At 38.2% G+C, this 23,636-nt stretch overlaps 1 protein-coding gene across 1 annotated transcript in view; it reads right to left on the bottom strand.

Moving 5' to 3' along the window:
- Window positions 1-23,636, bottom strand: part of bchs (WD repeat and FYVE domain containing 3 bchs) — a 478,767-nt gene that overhangs the window by 286,389 nt on the left and 168,742 nt on the right. The window contains exons 20-21 of the mRNA XM_067152491.2: window positions 20,110-20,282; window positions 2,425-2,653 (exon numbers count right to left, since the gene is read on the bottom strand). Coding sequence (XP_067008592.2) covers window positions 2,425-2,653; window positions 20,110-20,282 — 402 coding nt within the window. The remainder of the gene's footprint in view (window positions 1-2,424; window positions 2,654-20,109; window positions 20,283-23,636) is intronic.

Here is a 23,636-nt window from a genome sequence, read left to right as displayed (position 1 = left end):
TAAGTTTTTAATCTTTAACTAACAACTGCCTCCCAACCCTTCACGTATTTCCCCCTCCCCCACCACCCAATGTCCCTTACTAACACAATCTTTTAAATCTCAATTATGGAATTGTTTTATGCTATTTTTCACCTAAGCATTATGTAAAACAGCTGATGATGATTGCTAAGCAATCGAAACATGTACTCTAAGTTTTAATGACAAAAAATTTAGCCGAAGGCTAAGTAATAAAAAAGGAAACTATCGATCGGGTGGAACCTTTTTTCATTTGTTAACTTGATTACAATATCGATACGGAATGAAGTGGATAGTATGAAATTGTTGTGAAATACGGACTTACCGGTACACAATTTATTCCAAATCTTCTGTATCGCTATCGCAGGTTTCGGTATCTGATGCGCCGTCCTCACCGCTGTTAATACCAGTATCAGATTCTTCGTCTCTCTGCCACACTGCGTCATCTTCGGATCCGTCTAGTGCATTCAAAATCCCAGTCCTTTTGAAGCTCTTGGAGACTAGATCAGGTGGTACAAGTCCAAGGTGGACACCTGATATTTCCAGCGGGCATCAATTGCTGATCGCCGCTCATCATCCACTCATTGTAAAATCGACGTAAGTGGTCTTTAAAGAGTTTATTAATACATACGTCTAGTGGCTGCAAAGCAGATGTTAGGCCACCAGGAATGACTATCTGTCGTGTCTTATTTTTACTGAGAAGTTGCTTCACTTCCTTCAAAAGGTGACCTCGGAAACTATCTAAAACAAGCAGAGCTGGTTGTTTTAGTAGTGCACCAGGTCTTCTATCCCACACAGTTTTAACCCAGTCCAGCATGAGTTCTACGTCCATCCAACCCTTTGGTTGCACTCATACATGAATTCCACGGGGAAACTGTATATTCTTAAGCATCGTTTTCCTCTTGAAAATGATGTAAGGCAGCAACTTTCTTCCGTCAGCTGTAATGGCTAGTATTGCCGTGCATCGCAACTTCGCACTACTGCTGGTTTTCATTAATACACTCCGTGATCCTTTTAGCGTAATAGTGCTGTTGCGAGGCATATCAAAAAAGATTGGAGTCTGATCGACATTACCGATATGAGAAAGCAAGTACGAAGTTTCTTTGCGCAAACGTATGACAAATCGGTGAAAATTTACAATCTTGTCCGTGTAATCAGCAGGCAACTTTTGGCTTAGTGTTGTTCTCCTTCGCACTGACAGATTGTGTCGTCGCATGAACCCCTTAATCCACCCATGACTTGCCTTAAACTGAGTTATGTTGTGTTTGTGCGCTACCTCCCATCCCTTAATTTGTATCATTTCATATGATACACTGCAGCCATTGCTACGCATTTCATTGACGTACATAAACACTTCTTCGTCAATTATAGGAAACTTCCCTGTTTTAGGACCTCTAAACGCGTGTCTAGAAAGGTTTGTGGTTTTTAGCTTGTTTTTTACGTATATCAAATGAGAACTCATAATATGTAGGTGGTGAATAAATTGTACACTGTCTCGCGACCATGTTGTCAAACTGCCGATAGCCTACCGGTAAGCCATGTGCCGTACATATACCGGTATTATTTATTTGTACGTTGTGCAACATCTCGCAAATGTGACTGTGTTGCCAAATCGCCCATAAACCATACAAGTATGTAAATTGCGTATTCCTGTACAACTTACATTGCAGTTCCATTTATCTTTTAACCAGATTGGTGAACAAAATTTGGACTTGCGACGATTATGCGATTAAATGTTTGAAGTCCGATTTTTTAATTGAAAATAAAGGATGCGACGATTATGCGGTGACGATTATGCTGGGAAACATGGTATAACTATGAAGTATGCAACTGTACCTAAAACTTGAGTAAAATGAGGTAACAGGATGAATACAAAAGAACTACGATTTCACTTGAACTTAGCAACTGTGAAGCACGCTGTATATACAGTACAATGAAGTGAGTGAAACTGTGGAAAACTACCCATGCACGTTCCAGAAGACGCGTTCTATCATGAAATGGAGAAAAGGTGAATTTAAATTACTCTGTAAAATACTATCTTTTCAAAAATTAAATACAATTCTGAATTATCAGTCCGAATTTTTGTAATGGGACTGGCATTGTTCTTTGAATTACAAATTATGCATATTACGAATTAAAGAATTTAAATAACATGCAAAACAGTACCTCATGTTTCCAGGAACAAGAGGTTCTTTCAATTAGGTGGGATAAAGAATTAATCAATTTTGAACTATCGAGGTTTTACTGCTTAGATAGAGGGTTGTTATTTTTTTTTTTCTGGCTTAACTTTTCAATATGCTCTATTTATTAGAATGCATAATAGAGGCTTTACTAAAGTAAAACATCTTATATAGCAATGGTATTTCTCAGCATATATTACACAAAATCTACAGAAAACATAATACTTACCATTGAGTTCAGGAGCCTGTAGACTACCCATGTACTGTGGTCCCAGTTGGTACAAAGTACTGACAGTCTGAGGTGTAAGTACTTCCTCTACAAGATGACAAGGCCCTTGTTTCCATGCCAGACGTGAATATCGTCGCCATGTCGGGGGAGTTCCAATGTAACCATACACTGATGAGGCCACTGTCAGGTTGGCAGCTCCTCCACCAGGATTTTGAGAGATGTAGTGAAGCTATCGACATAAAAGTTCTAAACTGTAATTCGTAGCCACATGAAACTGGTGAACAAATCTCAGAAATGAGGTGAAGTTAATGTCAAATATGTCATTCTCTTGTTACAATCTAGTACTGCCTTTACTATTCTCTCATTTACTTGTTTTCTCTTACAATGTTTGATAACAACATATGTCTTTAATTAAAACATAATGAGTAGAAGGAAATAGTGTGAACATTTCCTCCCTTATTTAGATTGATGCTTTTAAGGCCCATAATTGTAGACATGATAATAAGCTTTTGGGCTTTTGAGTTGTCAGAAAACAAAGTCAAAAACCTTAACGTTTCATAGAGAAACTTGCTCTGAGTCTTCGGGAGAAAATCTTGTCTGTTCACAAGCAAGACTTCTCTAATAATGAAGGTTTTAATTTAAGAATGCCATACTGTTGGTCTATAGTAAGTGGTACTCTCATTCATCACTAGATGGCTCACTGTGTGCTAGCCTTCAGAGTGGGAGGTGATGACACCATCTTAGCTCTGAAGATGTGGCGGAAAGTTCTCTGTGAAACGTAAAGATTTTCCTCTTGTCTTCTGACATGGCAAAAGCCCAAAAGGTTATCATGTCTCCTTCCTTCCTTATCTATGGTGGTTGTTGGGTCAGCCACCAGTGAGAGCTGCAAGAGATACTGTCAACTGCTAAACATGTGTTGATAAACTTAACCATAATAGGTATTTTATTTGATCCTGTATTGACTTGTATAAAACTATCAAAGATCTATTTAAAATACTTTATGTTGGGTCCACCTTGTCAATACACTTTTAATGATTGAAAATGATTTATTCTGTCATACATGTTTCAGGAACAATATGCATTCCCTTCATCAGTGAAGGATCAAATAAAATACCTAATATGGTTAAGTTTATCAACATGTTCATCAGTGTGTTGATAAACGTAACCAGGAATGCATATTGTTTCTGAAACATGTATGATAGAATAAATAATTTTCAATCATTAAAAGTGTACTGACAAGGTGGACCCAACAAACTATTTTAAATAGTTTCTTTAATAGATTTGCTAAACATGTGTTCGCACCTCCCGGTATACTATATGAGAAGTAGGCATGAAGTCATCCAAGCATGATTCTATCCATGTTGTAAGACGAATACAGTGTCAGTACCATTTCTTGTGCCTGATACAGTACCATGAAGTGAAAGTGTTACAAGTGTTTCTTAAATAATAGTTCAGTCATCCATTTTTGTTCTCTATCACAGATGGGAATCCAAAAAAAATAGCTGGCATTCGGCTAATTTTTTTTAACGTGCCAAGACAAAAAGATTTCATTACTTGAAGTGTCTATTTTACTTCACAAGAAAGGAAATCTAGAAAGACTTTCAAGCTTAGAAATCTGCTAAGACTGCTTGCAAACTGCTACCTGCTGATGGTAAGTATTTTATTTCATTTTTCAGTTCTTTGTGAAGGTAGGGGAGTTAGGGATTGGAATAATTTTCCAAGGGAGATGTTCAATAAATTTCCAAATTCTTTGGAATCATTTAACACATGGGTGACGGGCTCCGAGAAATCTCATAGTACGCTTGCCAGTGGTAGGTGACGGGCCCCGAGAAATCTCTGTTTTATTCACAACATTGTTATCGGTCTTCCTGTGACATCTCTTGACCATATCTTGAACTATTTCGGCCGTGCACATTGAGTAGAATAAATCGTAGATGTATATCTGCTACTTTATTTTATTCACGGCCTCTTTTATTCTTTGATTTAGTTTCGAAACGTCGACTTTCTTTCTGCTGGTTCAGTCAATGACAAGATGGAGCGCCCGCGGAATACAGTGTTAGCTGACGACGATATTTTAGAAGAATTATATGCTGATGATCGTTCAAATGGAAATAGTCTGATGAATTAGTGGAAACTAAATGTGAGAGTGATAGTTGAAGTGATATTCAAGCCTCTACAGGCCGTAATTTACCTAGTGTACTTATTTATTCAAGTGATTCTGACGACAACAACGATGTAAACATTAATGATGTGTTAGGAATTGACACTGAAGATGGTTTTGTAAAGGCAGATCGACTACTACTAGGGGCATTGGAGAGTACCCATACCAACTTTAAAGATAAAATATTGACTGGTTTAATATTTATGTACATTTTTATAATGAAGTACACCCTAGTATGCTTAGTAGAAAAATGTCTGGTCCACAGGGTATGTGACAAGCTCAAGCATCCGGTCAGCAATGTGTTAAGAAAAGGCTAGGAAAACAATAGATAGGAAAACTGCCTCCTGGGTGACTACCCTAAATGTAGATCAATGTTGAACGACTGATTGATCTCTTGCATGTATTTTGAATGTGAAGTACATGAGCTCTTTTAAAGTGTTTTCTAATTGAACCAATGACCAATATTGGTGTAAAATACAAACCTAACTAGTGGAACTACTTGAAGTTCATTGATAGCTTCTAGGAGACTTTTCCTAGGCAGAGCATGGTGAAGGGACAGGAAGGGAATGGGGATCTTGTTATGACAGGCTGGACAAAGGTATAACCATTTGCTTATGAGCAAGAAATGTACTTCTCATTGACAGGGATATTTGGTAGGCAGATAAAATCTTACACCAGCATGTAGGAAATGACCCTGACCCTCTCTTCACCTTGCTACCTCACAATCTCAAGGACGAGTTTGTTCTCCGGACATTTATAAATTTTGTACATAAAGTAAAATTGTTGCAGCATCAAATTCAGCTGATTAAACAGTTCCTCACCTGACTTTTGGTTACCTTCGACACCAATACTGTTAAAAAGAACCTATTCTCATAATCAGCGCCAGGATTTCTATACAAATACAAGTTTATTTTTACTTTAAACTTAAATTTTAGTTACCGTATTTACTCGCGTACGAGACCCCTTTTCTTCCCCACTTTTACGGCCAAAAATAGTAAAGGGGGGTCCAACATGCGATAACCTCAAAATTTTGTGCAGGGAACACATGACTTCTAAACACGACTTTTAGGCCAACGGTACATATAAAAATCCGTTTTAGTTACTGATATCATGTCAATCGTTACAACTCATTAATTCCTCTGGTGAGGTTGACGTCAGGAAGGGCATACGGCCGTAAAAACTCGCTACGAAGATTCGTCTCACTTCATACTTGACCCTGTAGGAAAAAGGGATAAGGGTATCGTGTCATCATATAATTAAATATTGATACCACAGAACTTAATGGCCAGTCATTTGTCTGTCAGTTCACCAGTAGGCCTACCACACAGTAAACCTGATCACTGCTTTCATTTGAATTATCGCCTTGCGCCGCCAACTTCCCTGCCCTGCTACCGGCGTGTCGGCATTCCAAGCGACGTCATCTTCACTGCCATCTCGTCAGTCACGTCAACCATGCTTCATTCTCTTTGAGCCACGCACTGCAATCGAGAGCATACGGGGTCCCGTCTTTTTGAACCTTCTAAAAATAATTTTGTTCCCGACTATAGAGTCCAAACAGTGTGAATCTATTCCCAAAAGGTTTCTGGAGATGGTCTCTGATATTCCCAGTTGGTGCATATGTAGCAGAAGCCACTCCTTCCGAATAAAGCCGTGCTGTAGAAGGCATGCCAAACCATCAGCTGATAACTAGCGTATGTTACGAGTTGTACTGCCAAATGTAATACATAGTAACTGGAAACATTCTTTTGATAACTGCGGCTGTTGAAACACAGACCCTTATTTTTAAGTACATTTCATGCTTGTTCTCTACATTTATAACATCAGGATTTACGTAAACAACTGTCCGTGAGATAACACAGACCACATTGTTTAGGTTAGGTATATTTTCGCCCTGATAGTGCCAAAAGTTCCTCGACGGAAAGAATAAAAATAAATAACAGGAAAATATACCGCATTTATGGATATCTACAGGTGTGGCGGTAATGCGTTTTATTATCATAATGTTTAATTTTGTAAGTTTGTTGTCTCATTTTATTAACGCACACCCTAGTATGTTTAGTTTGGCGTCTCCGAAAATCGTTTAAAATACGTGGGGACAGAAAATTATTATTATTATAATTTTTATTATTATTATTATTATTTTTATTATTATTATTATTGTTAGGTACGTTGGCGAGTAAAACAATTGTTTTAATTGGATAGCTTTTTTCATGTTTTAAAATGATTTCTCTCCAAATATATGCCTATATTTGGCCCGAGTTACGAGATATTAAACGACCACTTTGTTAATGATCTCACCTGCTGTATAAATAGCAACAGCCGCGAATATTTCTCAACTAAAGTAAACTCGTTTCCTCTGATGACATTGCACAAAGTTGTGAATAGTTTCGTCCGTACTACCTACACAATGAAAACGCGTCTAATCCATGCGGTACATCTGTGTTTCATAGTTAAGAAATGTCTGCCTCCATAGCGTAGGTCTACTGTAGCTCTGATGACGTCGCACAAATAGGTGAATAGGCCTAGTGTCGTACCCAAACCGCACATTGCAAGCATGCATCAGTCATGCTATATGTCTGTGTTTTGTAGTTAATAATGTCTGCCAGCATAACGGTTAGCGCAATTGCTGTTCTTGGGAGTCTGACTTCAATTCCCGGTACTGTACTGCCAGAGATTTACGAATGGCAGGAAGGTGGATATGTGGTAAAAGCGGTACATGTAACTCCACTGAGGTTGTGTCTAAAAAGAGCTGTACCACCTTGAGATGAGGAAACGAGTTTACTTTAGTTGAGAAATATTTGCGGCTGTTGCTATTTATACAGCAGGTGAGATCATTAACAAAGAGGTCGTTTAATATCTCGTAACTCGGGCCAAATATAGGCATATATTTGGAGAGAAATCATTTTAAAACATGAAAAAAGCTATCCAATTAAAACAATTGTTTTACTCGCCAATGTACCTAACAATAATAATAATAATAAAAAATAATAATAATAAAAATTATAATAATAATAATTTTATGTCCCCACATATTTTAAACGATTTTCGGAGACGCCAAACTAAACATACTAGGGTGTGCGTTAATAAAATGAGACAACAAACTTACAAAATTAAACATTATGATAATAAAACGCATTACCGCCACACCTGTAGATATCCATAAATGCGGTATATTTTCCTGTTATTTATTTTTATTCTTTCCGTCGAGGAACTTTTGGCACAATCAGGGCGAAAATATACCTAACCTAAACAATGTGGTCTGTGTTATCTCACGGACAGTTGTTTACGTAAAACCTGATGTTATAAATGTAGAGAACAAGCATGAAATGTACTTAAAAATAAGGGTCTGTGTTTCAACAGCCGCAGTTAACAAAAGAATGTTTCCAGTTACTATGTATTACATTCGGCAGTACAACTCGTAACATACGCTAGTTATCAGCTGATGGTTTGGCATGCCTTCTACAGCACGGCTTTATTCGGAAGGAGTGGCTTCTGTTACATATGCACCAACTGGGAATATCAGAGACCATCTCCAGAAACCTTTTGGGAATAGATTCACACTGTTTAGACTTTATAGTCGGGAACAAAATTATTTTTAGAAGGTTCAAAAAGACGGGACCCCGTATGCTCTCGATTGCAGTGCGTGGCTTCGAAGCGGAATCATTGTTCTTCTCTGACAAATTACGTTGGGGGTCTTATATGCAAGATTTATTTTTTTCATTTTCTTCGTCTTGTTATCTGGGAGGGGGGGAGGGGTGTCTAAGATATGAGGGGGTCTAATACATGAGTAAATATGGTATATGTTCACGAATTAGGATATTTGTAGTAGTTTAAGACACATTTGACTTTCCACATTCCTCCATATTTGTAAATATTTTGGGGAATAACACTTTTTTTAAATACATATTTTAAAAGAACTTATGTATCTTTACATAAATTGATGTTTTATTTTAAATATGTTTCATATTTTATGGTTTCAAACTTATTCTAGTCAGATAATCTAAAATGTATTTTACTAGCATATGAATTTCGAAGCTGGATTCTTGAATTCCTATAGTGTGTTGAACACAAGTTGTGTGGTATGCACATTCGTTTTTATAACGTTAGCATCAATTAGGTTAATCCGTTTCATTCAGTACTTCAGTGTGATTTATGTATTTGTTCATTTGGTGTATTAAATAGTTCAAATGCCACCAGATAAGTCCTCATCTGTAAAATTACGACTATATGCAAGTGATTTTCCAAATAAAGAACTGGCCACAGGTGGTAGTCATTTTTTGTAATCCTCTCTGAAAACAGTGTCTAGGTATCAGCGATTTTTAGTGCCAAAACATATTTCGACAGAAAAACACAAGGCAAACAATAAGTTAAAAAGCACGGAAAACAGATATTTACAGTACATGATATATGCATCTGAATGTGAAGAGTGAATTTAGTAAGGACCTTTGTCAAGGCCGTATCGACACAGATATCCCACTCTACAAGTTGAACAGCCCATTCAATAAGGAGTTCCAGAAAACTACACAGTGCGGAGTATACCAGACCAGTCAACATTAAGGAAGGACTATGCACTATTGAGCTATGAAGAAACACTGCGTCAATAAGGAAATCTATGCAAGACACTCCAATATTATTATCACTTGATGAGATGACAGACAGCACAGGGAGAATGACTGGGAACACTGTCATCGGTTTAATGAATGGTGAGCCTTGTAAACCTTTTCTATTAATAAATGAGGTCTTGGATATATGTAACAAAAAGAGCAAAGCTAAACTGTTCAAGGATGCCATGCCAATTCTATGGCCAAATGGTATTAGACATGAAAATGTGCTCATGTTTCTGAGTGATATAGCTCTGCATATGGTCAAAGTGAGTGAAGCATTGAAAGTAACATATCCTAAGATGATTAATTTCATTCGCACATCCCATGCCCTTCATCGATGTGTAGAACTTATTTCAGCTAGCCACCCTAATGTGGACCTCTTAATATCTTCAATGACAAAAGTGTTTTGAGAAAGCTCCTAGCAGGATTCAGATTCTGAGAGACATGTACCCTGATATGCCACTGCCACCAAAACCAATCATAACTTGATGGGGAACGTGGTTAAAGGCAGTAGCATACTATGCAGTTAACACTGAACCCATCGAGAATGTGTTAAGTGTATACTCTGACAGCGCTGCTTCAACTGAATCCGCAATGTCAGTTGTTGGTGACAAAACAGTGAAAAATGACATAGCTTACAATCCAAGCACACATTTCATGCATCCCAACTGCATTACATGTTTTCCAAAAGCAAGAAACTACTCTGCCCAAAAGACTTGCTATTATAAGAGATGTGATTTAACACCTCAACTGCTACAGTGGAAACGCTGGAAAAGTTGTAAAAGTGAATTTAAACACAGTGCTAGCCAAGAATCCAGGATATAGTGATATGTGCGAAATCAGTGCAATTTTAAGTCGTGAATCAAGTGTGAAACTATACCTGGATTTATCTCCTGAAGATGTTGCAAGGTTTAGAACAATCCCTATAATTTCTTGTAATGTTGGTTGGAGTTTCAATGAGTACAAAGGAATTTTGTTTTGAAGTGACAACAGACATAGTTCCACTACTGACAATTAAAAACAGTGTTTTCTAACCCACTGCTTTGAACTGGTTAGGACGTTATTGTGAGGACCGAAAAAACAACATCCTAAAGAGGGAACGTGATAAAAAATGAAAAACAATTACGCTGTTAAATTTAAGGTTAGGTTTAAAGGTAAAAATAATTTCAATGAAAACAAAGAAACAAGTGTTTACAATTATAATTAATAAAAATAAATAATGAAATAATACATCTGAAGAACACCAACATACCAAAACATCAAGGAAAAACATCCTTAGAGAGCGAACTATACACATTGATTACAATTATGTTTAAAGTTATCATAGGAATATCCAACATCTGGGCAATTTGCACACGTTTCATGTGTGGATTAGCATCTGCTTTCTCAATAAACTTTAATTTTTCATCATTTGTAAACTGTCTGGCTTTCTTCTTCTCCATAACTCAATGTCCTGCAAACTACTAAGCGTAAGTACACTAGGCCTTATTTATGTACACTGTTACACAATTCACTTCTCTCTCTCTCTCTACAGTCATCAGCCATGAGGCTGGTTGGCAGCAGCTCTCCATTCTTCACATTTCTCTGCTTTCCTTTTCAGTTCGTAGGAGGAGTCGCATCTCATGTCATCTAATATTTGCATCTTTATTGCCGTAAATAATTTTTTTCCACTCTATGGAACACACTATTATTTTTTTCAATAATCCATCATGTCTAAGTATATGGCCTATTAGATGATTCTGCCATCTTTTTATTTATCATAAAACACCTCTTCATTCATGACTGATGCTCCCTGCAGCTGTAGGCCGACAAGCTAGGGCCGTAAAGTTAAGTTCTTCACCAAATCCTCACCCAGGCCAGTCGTCGCTGGTGCATCGTGTGCACAACATGGCCGATAACGCTAATTTATATTTCTTATGGTGGGAATATTACGAACATACTAAAGAGTGACAATGTGCTATCTAGGTTTCTTTACCGTGTATTTAATAGGACATAAATTAAGCACCATCATGTTAGCTGTATACGTACAGCAGGCCTAATTTATGTACGTTGTTACACAATGCACTTACGATCGTAAAATTAAGCACTAACACGTCGTACGAGCTACTGTTGCGCGATCTAAACAAACATGCCCACATCAAAGAGTGGCTTGAGACTGACCCTCCCTGCAGTTGTAGGCCAACGTGTTCGGGCCGTGAAATTAAGTTCTCTACCAAATCCTCATCAAGGCCAGTCACCGCTGGCACATCGTGGCCGAGAATGCTAATTTAAATATCTTATGGTGGGAATATTATGAACGTACTAAAGAGTGACGTAAATGTGCTATCCAGGTTTCTTTAACATGTATTTAATAGGACACACCCTGGGACTTTGGAATAATGACGTAATAACCAGGGAAACACGCTAGAGAGGGGCGTCTTAACCAGTTTCTACTGTACTCATTAAAAGATTAAGATTGTGCCCCACTCCCCCACCTTCCACAAAAGAAATTGTAGGAACAATTCAATATAAAATCCCAATTATGTATGTAAGAAGGTTAATTTTTTTTTTCGACTTTCCTTTAAACTGTTGTGTGGCATGTATGTAGGCCATATTTTAGTCCATATTTTGAGAATTTATAGTCCATATGTATGTCAGGTCAAGTACATCCTGCTACCGTATGCAACAGCAGACAGCACTACCTGTGACTGTCTGGTCGTGGTTTGGGCGGTCGTTACCAAACCTGACAAACTAAGGGAGAACCAATGGCTCAATGGCTATGGGTAGAGGAGTTCACCCTTAGGGGGCTTGTTGAAGCCTTTGTGTAAGAAATGGCACATAAATTCAACAGGAAGTTGCTGCCTTACAGTTATGGCAGGGGACTGGTAAAGGCTAAGGGAGATAACCCTGACAGAAAATCTTAACATTAGGTCTAGCAAGTCAGTTGGAGAGTAACTGCAATCGCTTTCAACACTTATACGAGCCTCGAATGCAAACAAAGAACACGGAGCAGACAATAGCACCTGCAGACCCATTCCAGGTATGATGGCTTACAGCCTGATGATAGGCCAGGCCTTGTGACTGAACAATAAGCCTGGAGAAAACAACACATTCAAACAGGAACAATCAATGTATTGAGTTTGACTGGGAAATGTGAAGAGTTAGTGGACACCATGGAGAGAAGGAAAATATCAATTCTAGGACTAAGTGAAACTAAATGGAAGAAAGAGTTGAGGGAAAACTGTACCCACTACTGGAATGGTAACAACAGAGAGATGAGAAATGGAGCAGAATTGATATTGACAAAAGAGTTAGATGGTATTACAGAGATCCAGTACCTCAATGAGAGGATTATATAAGTAACAATTCACCTAGGGAAAGATAAGCTGATACTGGTGCAAGTGTATGCCCCTCAAGATGAAAAAAACAAGTTTCTGGAAGACCTAGAAGAGATCATCGGCAAAGAGAGGGCAACCATCGGGGACCTAAATGTACAGCTCGGGACAGATAGGAATGGCTATGAGAATGTGATTGGACCACATGACCATGGGAGAATGAAATTCAGAAGGGGAACATCTCTTAGACTTCTGCATAAGAAACTGTTTGGTAGTAAAAAACAGTTGGTTCAACAAAAGAATCAGCCACAAGATTACCCGATACAGCTGGGATGGATAGAACAAGACAGTTACAGATAAAGAAAGAAGTAGACTAGTGACTGATGTCAAGGTGAGTCCAAGTGAGAACCTCAATAGAGACTACTGGTTATTAGTAGCAGAAGACATTAGTACTAGAAGACATCAATGCAGCAAAGATAACAGCCAGAAAATTTCCTAAGGTGTGGGAACTACAACAAACTGAAAAGAGGGCCAACTATCAGGACTATATAAGAGGACAACTGCCTACAGAAGAAGTGAAGTGTGGTAAGGTAGAGTGGACAAGATTCAAAAACACCTTAATTAAAGAAGCAATAGAGGTTTGTTGGAAGACAAGTGTGAGAGAAAGGGAAAAAGAGAGACCCTGGTTGAATGAAAGAGTAAGATCCTCAATAAAAGTAAGGAACACAGCACAAAAATAACGAGATAGGGAAAAATCCAAGCCAGAACAGGTAAGCAACGAGGGGAAGATCAGAAACCTTGAACAAGTTTACCATGACGGTGAGTGTTAAAAGAGTAGCAGAAGAGGAGATACAATTTTTTTTTTACAATTTGTTTTATGTCGCACCGATACAGATAGGTCTTACGGCGACGATGGGACAGGAAACGACTAGGAATGGGAAGGAAGCGGCCATGGCCTTAATTAAGGTACAGCCCCAGCATTTGCCTAATGTGAAAATGGGAAACCACGGAAAACCATCTTCAAGGCGCCGACAGTGGGATTCGAACCCACTATCTCTCGAATACTGGATACTGGCCACACTTAAGCGACTGCAGCTATCGAGCTCGGTGAGGAGGTGATAAAGTGCTGGGAGAAATTTACTCAAAAACTGGAGGAAGACAGCAGAGGCAGTATGAAACTATTGTTCAGAGTGATCAAAATCAAAAGGAATTCAGATTAAACCATCAAAGCAATTGAGGATCCCAATGGAAACCTGCCAAGAAAGAGGACATCAGAGAGGTTCTAAGGAATCATTTTGATCACCTATTGAGCAGGACAAAAGCAGATCAGAAAACAAAAGAACCAGCTGTTGAAACCTACACAGAGGAACCTCCCATTACATGGGCAGAAACAGAAGCAGCCCTTAAGAACATGCCGCAAAGGAAATCCCCAGGAAAGCAGCACAGACATGGTTAAAGCAGCAGGAGTCCAGGATTTACAGTGGCTACATAGGGTGCCCTCCTCTGCGAACCATGTGACCTTGCCGCGGTGGGGAGGCTTGCGTGTCCCAATGATGCAGATAGCCGAGCCGCAGGTGCAACCATATCGGATGGGTATCTGTTGAGAGACCAGACTAACGAATGGTTCATCGAAAGGGGGGTAGCAGCCTTTCGGTAGTTGCAAGGGCGGCAGTCTAGATGATTGACTGATACGGCCTTGTAATAATACTCAACATGGCTTAGCTGTGTTGATACTGCTACACGGCTGAAAGCAACGGGAAACTACAGCCGTAACCACCTCCCGAGGACATGCAGCTCTCTCTGTATGAAAGATGTACTGATGATGGCTTCCTCCCGGGTAAAATATTCCGGAGGTAAACTAGTCCCCCATTCGGATCTCCGGGTGGGGACTACACGAGAGGGGGCGATCATCAGGAAGATGGATACTGACATTCTGCGAGTCGGAGCGTGGAATGTTAGGAGTTTGAATCGTTGTGGTAGGTTAGAGAATCTGAAAAGGGAGATGGATAGGCTAAAGTTAGATGTAGTTGGTATAAGTGAAGTACGTTGGCAGGAAGAACAGGATTTTTGGTCAGGCGACTACCGAATTATCAACATGAAATCAAACAGGGGTAATGCAGGAGTTGGTTTAATAATGAATTAAAAAATAGGGCAGCGGATAAGCTACTACGACCAGCATAGTGAAAGAATTATTGTCGCCAAGATAGACACCAAACCAATGCCCACCACAATAGTGCAGGTCTATATGCCTACTAGTTCAGCGGATGATGAAGAAATTGAAAGAATATATGAGGAGATAGAAGATTTAATACAATATGTCAAAGGTGACGAGAATCTAATTGTGATGGGAGACTGGAACGCAGTGGTAGGCCAAGGAAGAGAAGGTAGCACAGTAGGAGAATTTGGATTGGGACAAAGGAACGAAAGAGGAAGTCGGCTGGTTGAATTCTGCACTGACCATAATTTAGTCCTCGCCAATACTTGGTTCAAACACCACAAACGACGGCTGTATACGTGGACGAGACCTGGAGACACTGGAAGGTATCAAATAGACTTCATTATGATTAGGCAGAGATTCAGAAACCAGGTGTTGGATTGCAAAACTTTCCCAGGAGCAGACGTGGACTCTGACCACAACTTGTTGGTCATGAAATGCCATCTGAAGTTGAAGAAATTGAAGAAAGGAAAGAATGCAAAAAGATGGGATCTAGACAAGTTGAAAGAAAAGAGTGTGATGGATCATTTCAAGGAACATGTTGCACAAGGACTAAATGAAAAGGCCGAAAGAAACACAGTAGAGGAAGAGTGGAGAGTCATGAAAAATGAAGTCAGTAGGGCTGCTGAAGAAATGTTAGGAAGGAAGAAAAGATCAACTAAGAATCAGTGGATAACTCAGGAGATACTAGACCTGATTGATGAACGACGAAAATACAAGAATGCTAGAAATGAAGAGGGCAGAAAAGAATACAGGCGATTAAAGAATCAAGTGGATAGAAAGTGCAAGGTAGCTAAGGAAGAATGGCTGAAGGAGAAGTGCAAGGATGTCGAAGGCTGTATGGTCCTGGGAAAGGTAGATGCTGCATACAGGAAAATCAAGGAAACCTTTGGAGAAAGGAAATCTAGGTGCATGAATATTAAGAGCTCAGATGGAAAGCCACTTCTAGGGAAAGAAGACAAAGCAGAAAGATGGCAGGAGCATATCCAACAGTTGTATCAAGGTAACGATGTAGATAATTTGGTTCAGGAACATGAAGAGGCTGTTGATGCTGATGAAATGGGAGACCCAATTTTGAGGTCAGAGTTTGACAGAGCTGTGAGTGACCTAAATAGGAACAAGGCACCTGGAATTGATGATATTCCCTCTGAATTACTGACTGCCTTAGGAGAAACCAGCATGGCAAGGTTATTTCATTTAGTGTGCAAGATGTATGAGACAGGAGAAGTCCCATCCGATTTTCGGCAGAATGTTGTTATACCTATTCCCAAGAAAGCCGGTGCTGACAGGTGTGAAAACTACCGCACTATTAGTTTAGTATCTCATGCCTGCAAAATTTTAACACGTATTATTTACAGAAGAATGGAAAAACAAGTTGAAGCTGAGTTGGGGGAAGATCAATTTGGCTTCAGAAGAAATGTAGGAACACGTGAAGCAATCCTGACTTTACGTCTGATCTTAGAGGATCGAATCAAGAAGGACAAGCCCACGTACATGGCATTCGTAGATCTAGAAAAGGCATTCGATAATGTTGATTGGACCAGGCTGTTTATGATTCTGAAGATGATAGGGATCAGATACCGAGAACGAAGAATTATCTACAACCTGTATAAAAATCAGTCTGCAGTGATAAGAATCGAGGGCTTTGAAAAAGAAGCAGCAATCCAGAAAGGAGTGAGGCAAGGCTGCAGTTTGTCCCCTCTCCTTTTCAATGTTTACATAGAACAGGCAGTAAAGGAAATCAAAGAGAAATTTGGAAAGGGAATCACAGTCCAAGGAGAGGAAATCAAAACCTTGAGATTTGCCGATGATATTGTTATTTTATCTGAGACTGCAGAAGATCTCGAGAAGTTGCTGAATGGTATGGATGAAGTCTTAGGTAAGGAGTACAAGATGAAAATAAATAAGTCCAAAACAAAAGTAATGGAGTGCAGTCGAACGAAGGCAGGTGATGTAGGAAATATTAGATTAGGAAACGAAGTCTTAAAGGAAGTAGATGAATATTGTTACTTGGGTAGTAAAATAACCAACGATGGCAGAAGTAAGGAGGACATAAAATGCAGACTAGCACAAGCAAGGAAGAGCTTTCTTAAGAAAAGAAATTTGCTCACTTCAAACATTGATATCGGAATTAGAAAGATGTTTTTGAAGACTTTTGTGTGGAGCGTGGCATTGTATGGAAGTGAAACATGGACGATAACTAGCTCAGAAAGAAAGAGAATAGAAGCTTTTGAAATGTGGTGTTATAGAAGAATGCTGAAGGTGAGATGGATAGATCGAATCACGAATGAAGAGATACTGAATCGAATTGGTGAGAGGAGAGCGATTTGGCTAAATTTGACGAGAAGAAGAGATAGAATGATAGGACACATCTTAAGACACCCAGGACTTGTTCGGTTGGTTTTTGAAGGAAGTGTAGGTGGCAAGAACGGTAGGGGTAGACCAAGGTATGAATATGACAAACAGATTAGAGCAGATGTATGATGCAATAGTTACGTAGAAATGAAAAGGTTAGCACAGGATAGGGTGGCATGGAGAGCTGCATCAAACCAGTCTATGGACTGATGACTCAAACAACAACACATAGGGTGCTCAATGCAGTTTGGAAAGATGACAAGATATCTACTGACTGGAGCAAGGATGTCATTATCCTCCATGTTTAAGAAAGGAAATTGCCAAAAATGCTCCACTTTTCTCATGGGCTTAAGATTCTTGAGAAAAAAAAAAGAGCAGATTGTGAGTCCTCTTAAAGCCACAGTTATAAGAGGAACAGTAGGCTACAGGCCTAACATGTCCACAACAGACCTAATCTTCAGCATCTGTATGTTAAAGGAGAAATATTAGGGAAAAGTCAAAGATCTGTTTATGGTTTTTCCTTGATATTGAGAAGGCATATGATAGCAATGCAAGACAAAATATGGGAATGCCTGAGAAAAAGGAATGCGCTGGAGGGACTGGTGAGGAAAGTTAAGATGTTACATGAGCACTGTACAAGCTGTGTGCGATTGGGTGACAGAGAGGAAGTGCAAGGGTTAATTTTTCTGAAACACAACTTATTTAATACTAAAACTTGAATACCCATAAATTTCTCAAGTCATAAAAAGCACACGTCTCCAAGCAGGGTTTCGGAACATGACACAACCAACAGAAGCAGTAGATAATTTCTAACAAACAGAACTACTGGCAGAAAAGATCATGTGATTTCAGAAGCCATTTGCTTGAGTTAATGGGTTATCTTTTGGTAAGGAGCAATTTTGAACTGAGGGGCAAGCTGACGGAAGTTGGCACATGGCAGTGCCATACAGTGAATGCATATGTTAATCGGACTCGATTGGTTCCAATAGACAAATGGAGTTGTATGGTTTCTGGTTTCAAAGGACAAAGAATATGTTTTGAACTGATTTGCATGTTTCCACAAGAAATCAATTGGAGTTCAAGGTCAACATTATTTTCATATACACAAACAGTATATTCATGTATTGAAAACAAAGGCTAACATACCGGTAAGAGATTGTTCGCAGGAAGGTGTTGTTCAATGGAAGGAGCTGCAACAATTCACTGTAGATGAAAACTATGATTTGAAGGATTTTATTAGTATTTTAAGTGAAAGAGACACTTATTTTATGACAATTTGATTTATATGTAGTTTTAAATGTTTTAGTTACTGAACAAGTCTGTTATTTTAAGAGAATTTTATGTAGAAGATTGTAAGTTGAGAGTTTTATTTGATTGACATACGGTACCTATTATTTTAATTATGAATTGTTAAGTACAAAAGTTTTAATTTGTTATGCAGAGGACGTATCTTATAATAAAAGACTGACTGTTGTTAAATATGAGGTGATGACAGGTCAAGTCCAAAATGTGTTTGGTGATTTTTGAGCCACTGAAGAAGAGAATGTGTAAAGTTCTCAAAACAAGCATTGCATTCAGTGATTGAAATAAATAAACAATATATTTTTTAACAGTATTGACAAGGCTAATTTAGATATATAACTGTTTTTCAGTGACAAAAAGACTGAAGTCAATATTTATCAAAACAAATTAAACCACAATGGTTAAGTTAATAAATTCAGTAGACTATCACATGACAAATATTCACTACCGTTCACTACACCACTCAATACAGAATACATTTCTATCTTCCGAACAGAATCCAAAATACAAGCACAAATGGACTCACTAGATTATTAAACAATGTCTCTGCTAACCGGCAAGCAGAACTGAACCTTCCTGAGGCTAAGGGCTTGCTTCCTGAAGATGCAACTTACCCTATGAAGTTCAGGAATTCAAGGCCTTTTTTCTTATTATTGTGCAACACTCCCCGACCTGCCTCCTGCGGTGAGGTCTCTTACATGTGTTGGAAATTACGTTCCTTTCACAAGATAGATCGATCAATCGATCGATCGATCAATCAATCAATCAATCAATCAATCAATCAATCAATCAATCAATCAATCAATCAATCAATAACTACTGATCTGAATTTAGGGCAGTCGTCCAGATGGCAGATTCCCTATCTGTTGTTTTCCTAGTCTTTTATTAAATGAAAAGGGACCGCAAAGAACATTTTCAAGGCTAGGGAAAATGGGATTGTACTAAACAGTAGTAGTGAAAATTCGTGATGCAATCAGTGAGGTATTTTTATTGATTTAATACGATGGGAATCAGGACTTCAATTTATGACTTGTTAAGCCAGAAAACGTGTTAATGAGGAACAGACTAACGAGGTTTCACCGTTTCATACTTCAGAAAGATGAGAGAAAACAAGTAAGAGGATACATGCAACCATTGTTTCTGTGCATCTCATTCTTGAAGAACAAAAGTTTTTTTATTACTATTGGCTTTATGTATCATCGACACAGACACGTCCTATGGCGACAAAGGGATAGGGAAGGCCTAGGAGTGGGAAGGAAGCGGCCGTGGTCTTAATTAAGGAACAGTCCCAGCATTATCCTGGTGTGAAAATGGGAAACCACGGAAAACCTCTTCAGGGCTGTCGACAGTGGTATTCGAACCCACTATCTCCCAAATGCAAACTCACAACTGCACACCCCTAAGTGCAAAGCCAACTCGCTCAGTAAGAACAAAAGGAAATGTGACAAGGGGCAGAGCTAAAAGTGATCACTCTTGGTTGTAAGTACTGTCCCAAAAAATGCTGGTAGGTTATATTCATACACAGTGTTTGAGGAGTATAAGGTTCAAAAATACAATACCAAAATACTTGAAAATGCAGAAAGTAATAGAGGTTAAAAAATGAAAATAAAAATGCAGAGAGAAGTAGAAAATGGAATGGTGAGACCACAGGGGAGGAAAAATACTATTTATATCAAACTTCAGCTTTTCACTCAAATTAATCAACTATAGACATGTTAGTAAGCTGAGAGGTACCTTTTGAGTGTGTACATGCTGGCCATCAACATATATAGAGAAGGAGGAATTCTTAAGGACTGCTCTATTTAGAACCAAGACTAGATGATGCCACTGACCCTCCTGAAGGAGATCAGGACACCATACTCTCGCTCCGGAGTCTCCCATGACTTCTGGCTCCCATTCTCCTACATCTGTAACACATAAATAGAATAATTAAATGGAGAAGGCAATCTTTTGACTAATTGGAAATTTTAAGAGAAGTTGTTAATATTTTCTTAACTGGCAATAAAAACCTGATGATACAAATTAAATAGGATTTCTGTATTATGTTTTACAAACATTCATCATAATTAGAAACAACAGTGCTTTTCCGATTTATGATTTATTCTATCCAAATTTTTTTACAGAGCCCTTAGATCAATATAAATACACAAGGGTTTAGATTTTTCTACTTCTTCCTCCGTCAGCCTTATCTAGGGGATTCGTGGGTCGGTCTGTGGATCATTGACCTCCATCCACTTCTCCCACCTACCTGGAAAAACAAGAGATGCGTGTCGCTTCTGGGGTACTCCTCAAATCTTTGTTCTGATCCACTTGTTATGTGGATAAATTCTAAGAACTAAAATTATGAGTTTTGATACTACCAGACAGTATTTATGTCTAAACAGTTTTAGGTATATGAAATAATAAAGATTAATGGAAACACAGGCAAACAGTTCTAGAAAAAACATATAAGCTTATATTTTTATTTCAAATTTTTATTAAGAGGGGGTTTTGTATTACAAATTTTACAAGTACAATTTATTTCCTAATTTCATGCATAAAAAATTCCTAATAATAAGAATTTCAGTTAGGTAAAACTTGATTTATGTACGGTAATATCACAAGCACAAACGTGTAAAATAGAGTATCAGTAGTGATGAAGTGAATTCTTTGGTATTTGGAGATGATGTGGTGATTTGGGAAAAGGGAGAAAAGGAAGTACAAAGGAGACTGCACATTTGGAATGAAAATCTGAAAGAGTTTGGAATGGTAATTAGTAAAAAGAAAACTGTAGTCATGCACCTTGGAAAAGAGAAAACGAGAAGCCAAGTGAACATAGATGGAGAACTGTTAGAGAATGTAGAACAGTTTACATACAATATAGTATATAGTATAATTAATGGAAGAAATGAAATCAATCCTGAAATTAATAACAGACTAAGTAAAGGTACAATATTTTATCATCAAGTCAGGGAGCTTTTATGGGATGACAAAGTACCCAAGAGAACGAAATTAACATTATATAAACAGTATTCCATACCAATTGTAACATATGAAACAGAAACACTGGTAAATAATAAGAAACAAGATAGTAAGATCCAAAGAGTAGAAATTAAATTTTTAAGAACATCGGTTAAAAAGACAAGAAGATATAGAATTCAAAATATTAAAATCAGAGAAGAACTAAATTTAGAACCGTTAGTACAGAACATACAGAAAGCAAGACTGAGATGGTTTGGACATGTAAAAAGAATGGGAAAGGAATAAGTAGCAAGAAGGGAATTGGAAAGAGAAGTTAAGGGAAAGAGACCTGTTGGAAGACCGAGAAGAAGGTGGATGGATCAGATTTGGAAGGACATTAGAGAAGCTGGATTGGATGTGGCGGAAGTAATGGAGCAGAAAAGTGGAAGGATAGAAAGGAGTGGAGGCTTATTAACCACACCCGGGCGACTGGAGTGGGACAATGATGATGATGATGATGATGATGAATATCACAAGAGATCACAGAAAGCACAGCATAAATATGAAGGCTTTCCTGTATTGGAATAAAATTCTTGGTTTGTTCTGTGCCAGTCATTGATACGAGGTATTATTTGAGTGGACCAATTCACTACTACTGCCAATATACAAACATAATGCTGGAGATCATACTGTTGCTATGAACTTTCTGGCATTCACATATTTTGTTGCTCATAACGTACATCTTACATTTCAAATAGCTGGTTAAATAAGTTGTTCTCAGGGTGCTGCTTCTTATTACAGAAAAGAGGCTGTGTTCTTATCTCAGAAACATTTTTTGGACACCACAAAATTATTACCAGTACTAGTTAAGAATGCACTAACCAAAAATATGGTAAGTCAAAAATTTCTCATAGCTTTATCAGTAAGTCTTCAGCAATATCATCTATACCTCTGTCCTACCATGACAAGCATCTACTGATGAAAACTATTATCTACAAGACAGAAATAAAGTCAAGTAATAATCCTGAATGTGAAAACAAAATAGAAAAATAAAATATCAGGTATTACTTTGATCAGTCATTACCGCCAGCGAGTGACCGCACTCACATTTGTTGACATCTGAAGCGCAGGTACACAGGCAACTTACAAAGTGCATAAGGCAGTAAGTATACTAACGTCAAAGTGCTATTAGCAAATAGTTAACAGAATACAAATCGCATGCCATTACACTGCTGATACTAATATCTTCAACAATCTAAAATTACATTATATTTAGGATATTTTAAGTAGCCAAACAATAAAAAGAACCCTTCTTAGATGTAATAGTATCATCATATCTTTGCTCATTATCTTCTGCATAATCATAGCAACAAAGATTGCAACTGATCAAAGGATTGTAGTCAGAAAGAATTTAGAACCATGGTAAAGGAATCTAAAACTCGATTCAACTCCAGTAAAGTGTTGAATTACCTAGCACGACGACTATGGAAATGATATTGATTGGTGAAGTCTGTTACATACCAATGGAATGATCCATGCAAGAATAACTACTAGAACACAAGTGAAAGGAGAAAATGGCATAGTATGTCAACAGTCTTAATGACCATTCTTCAACTCCCTTTAACTTCTGATTTCATCACAACTGAGGTACCTGAAACACAGGATTTCATTTCTATTATTCTGGTATCCTTACTCTTCAAGGAACTATAGCCAAGTCTTTCACTGCCTCTAGTTACATGTGCCACAAGCTTATAATGTAATTTCTGTGGTGTTAAGTGCTTTCTATTTTCCCTCTTGAGGCTAAAACCGTGAGTTAATATCACAAAAACTTGAACAATTAAAATGAATATTTACACAAATCTCTGTGCTGGTTGACTCCAGCATACCGCATTTAATCACGCATTAGACCCCCCACCCTTTCTTTTTTCCACTTCTACAGCCAAAAAAAGTAGGGAGTGGGGGGTCCAATATGTGATAACCTCAAATTTTGTGCAGTGAACACAAGCATTCTACACTACTGTTTAACAAACTTATGAAAGTACTTTGAGTTTTACGAGCTATTTTCATTGGAAGGCAGTGTTTCTAAATTTAAATGACAACCTACAACCTGTTTTCCAGTCAATGACTGGATCAGGGATAGGATGAATGAAGCCCCCAACTTGCGGCGAGGATAGGAATTGTGCCAGCTGCCGAAGCCTGTCGCACTCCTCTGGGGCAATGATTAATGACTGACAGATGAAATGAAATGATACGATATTGGAGAGCGTCACTGGAATGAAAGATGACAGGAAAAACCCGAGTACCCAGAGAAAAACCTGTCC

The sequence above is a fragment of the Anabrus simplex genome, chromosome 8, assembly GCF_040414725.1.
Source record: "Anabrus simplex isolate iqAnaSimp1 chromosome 8, ASM4041472v1, whole genome shotgun sequence".
NCBI lineage: Eukaryota > Metazoa > Arthropoda > Insecta > Orthoptera > Tettigoniidae > Anabrus > Anabrus simplex.
This window is presented reverse-complemented; position numbering and strand designations above follow the sequence as displayed.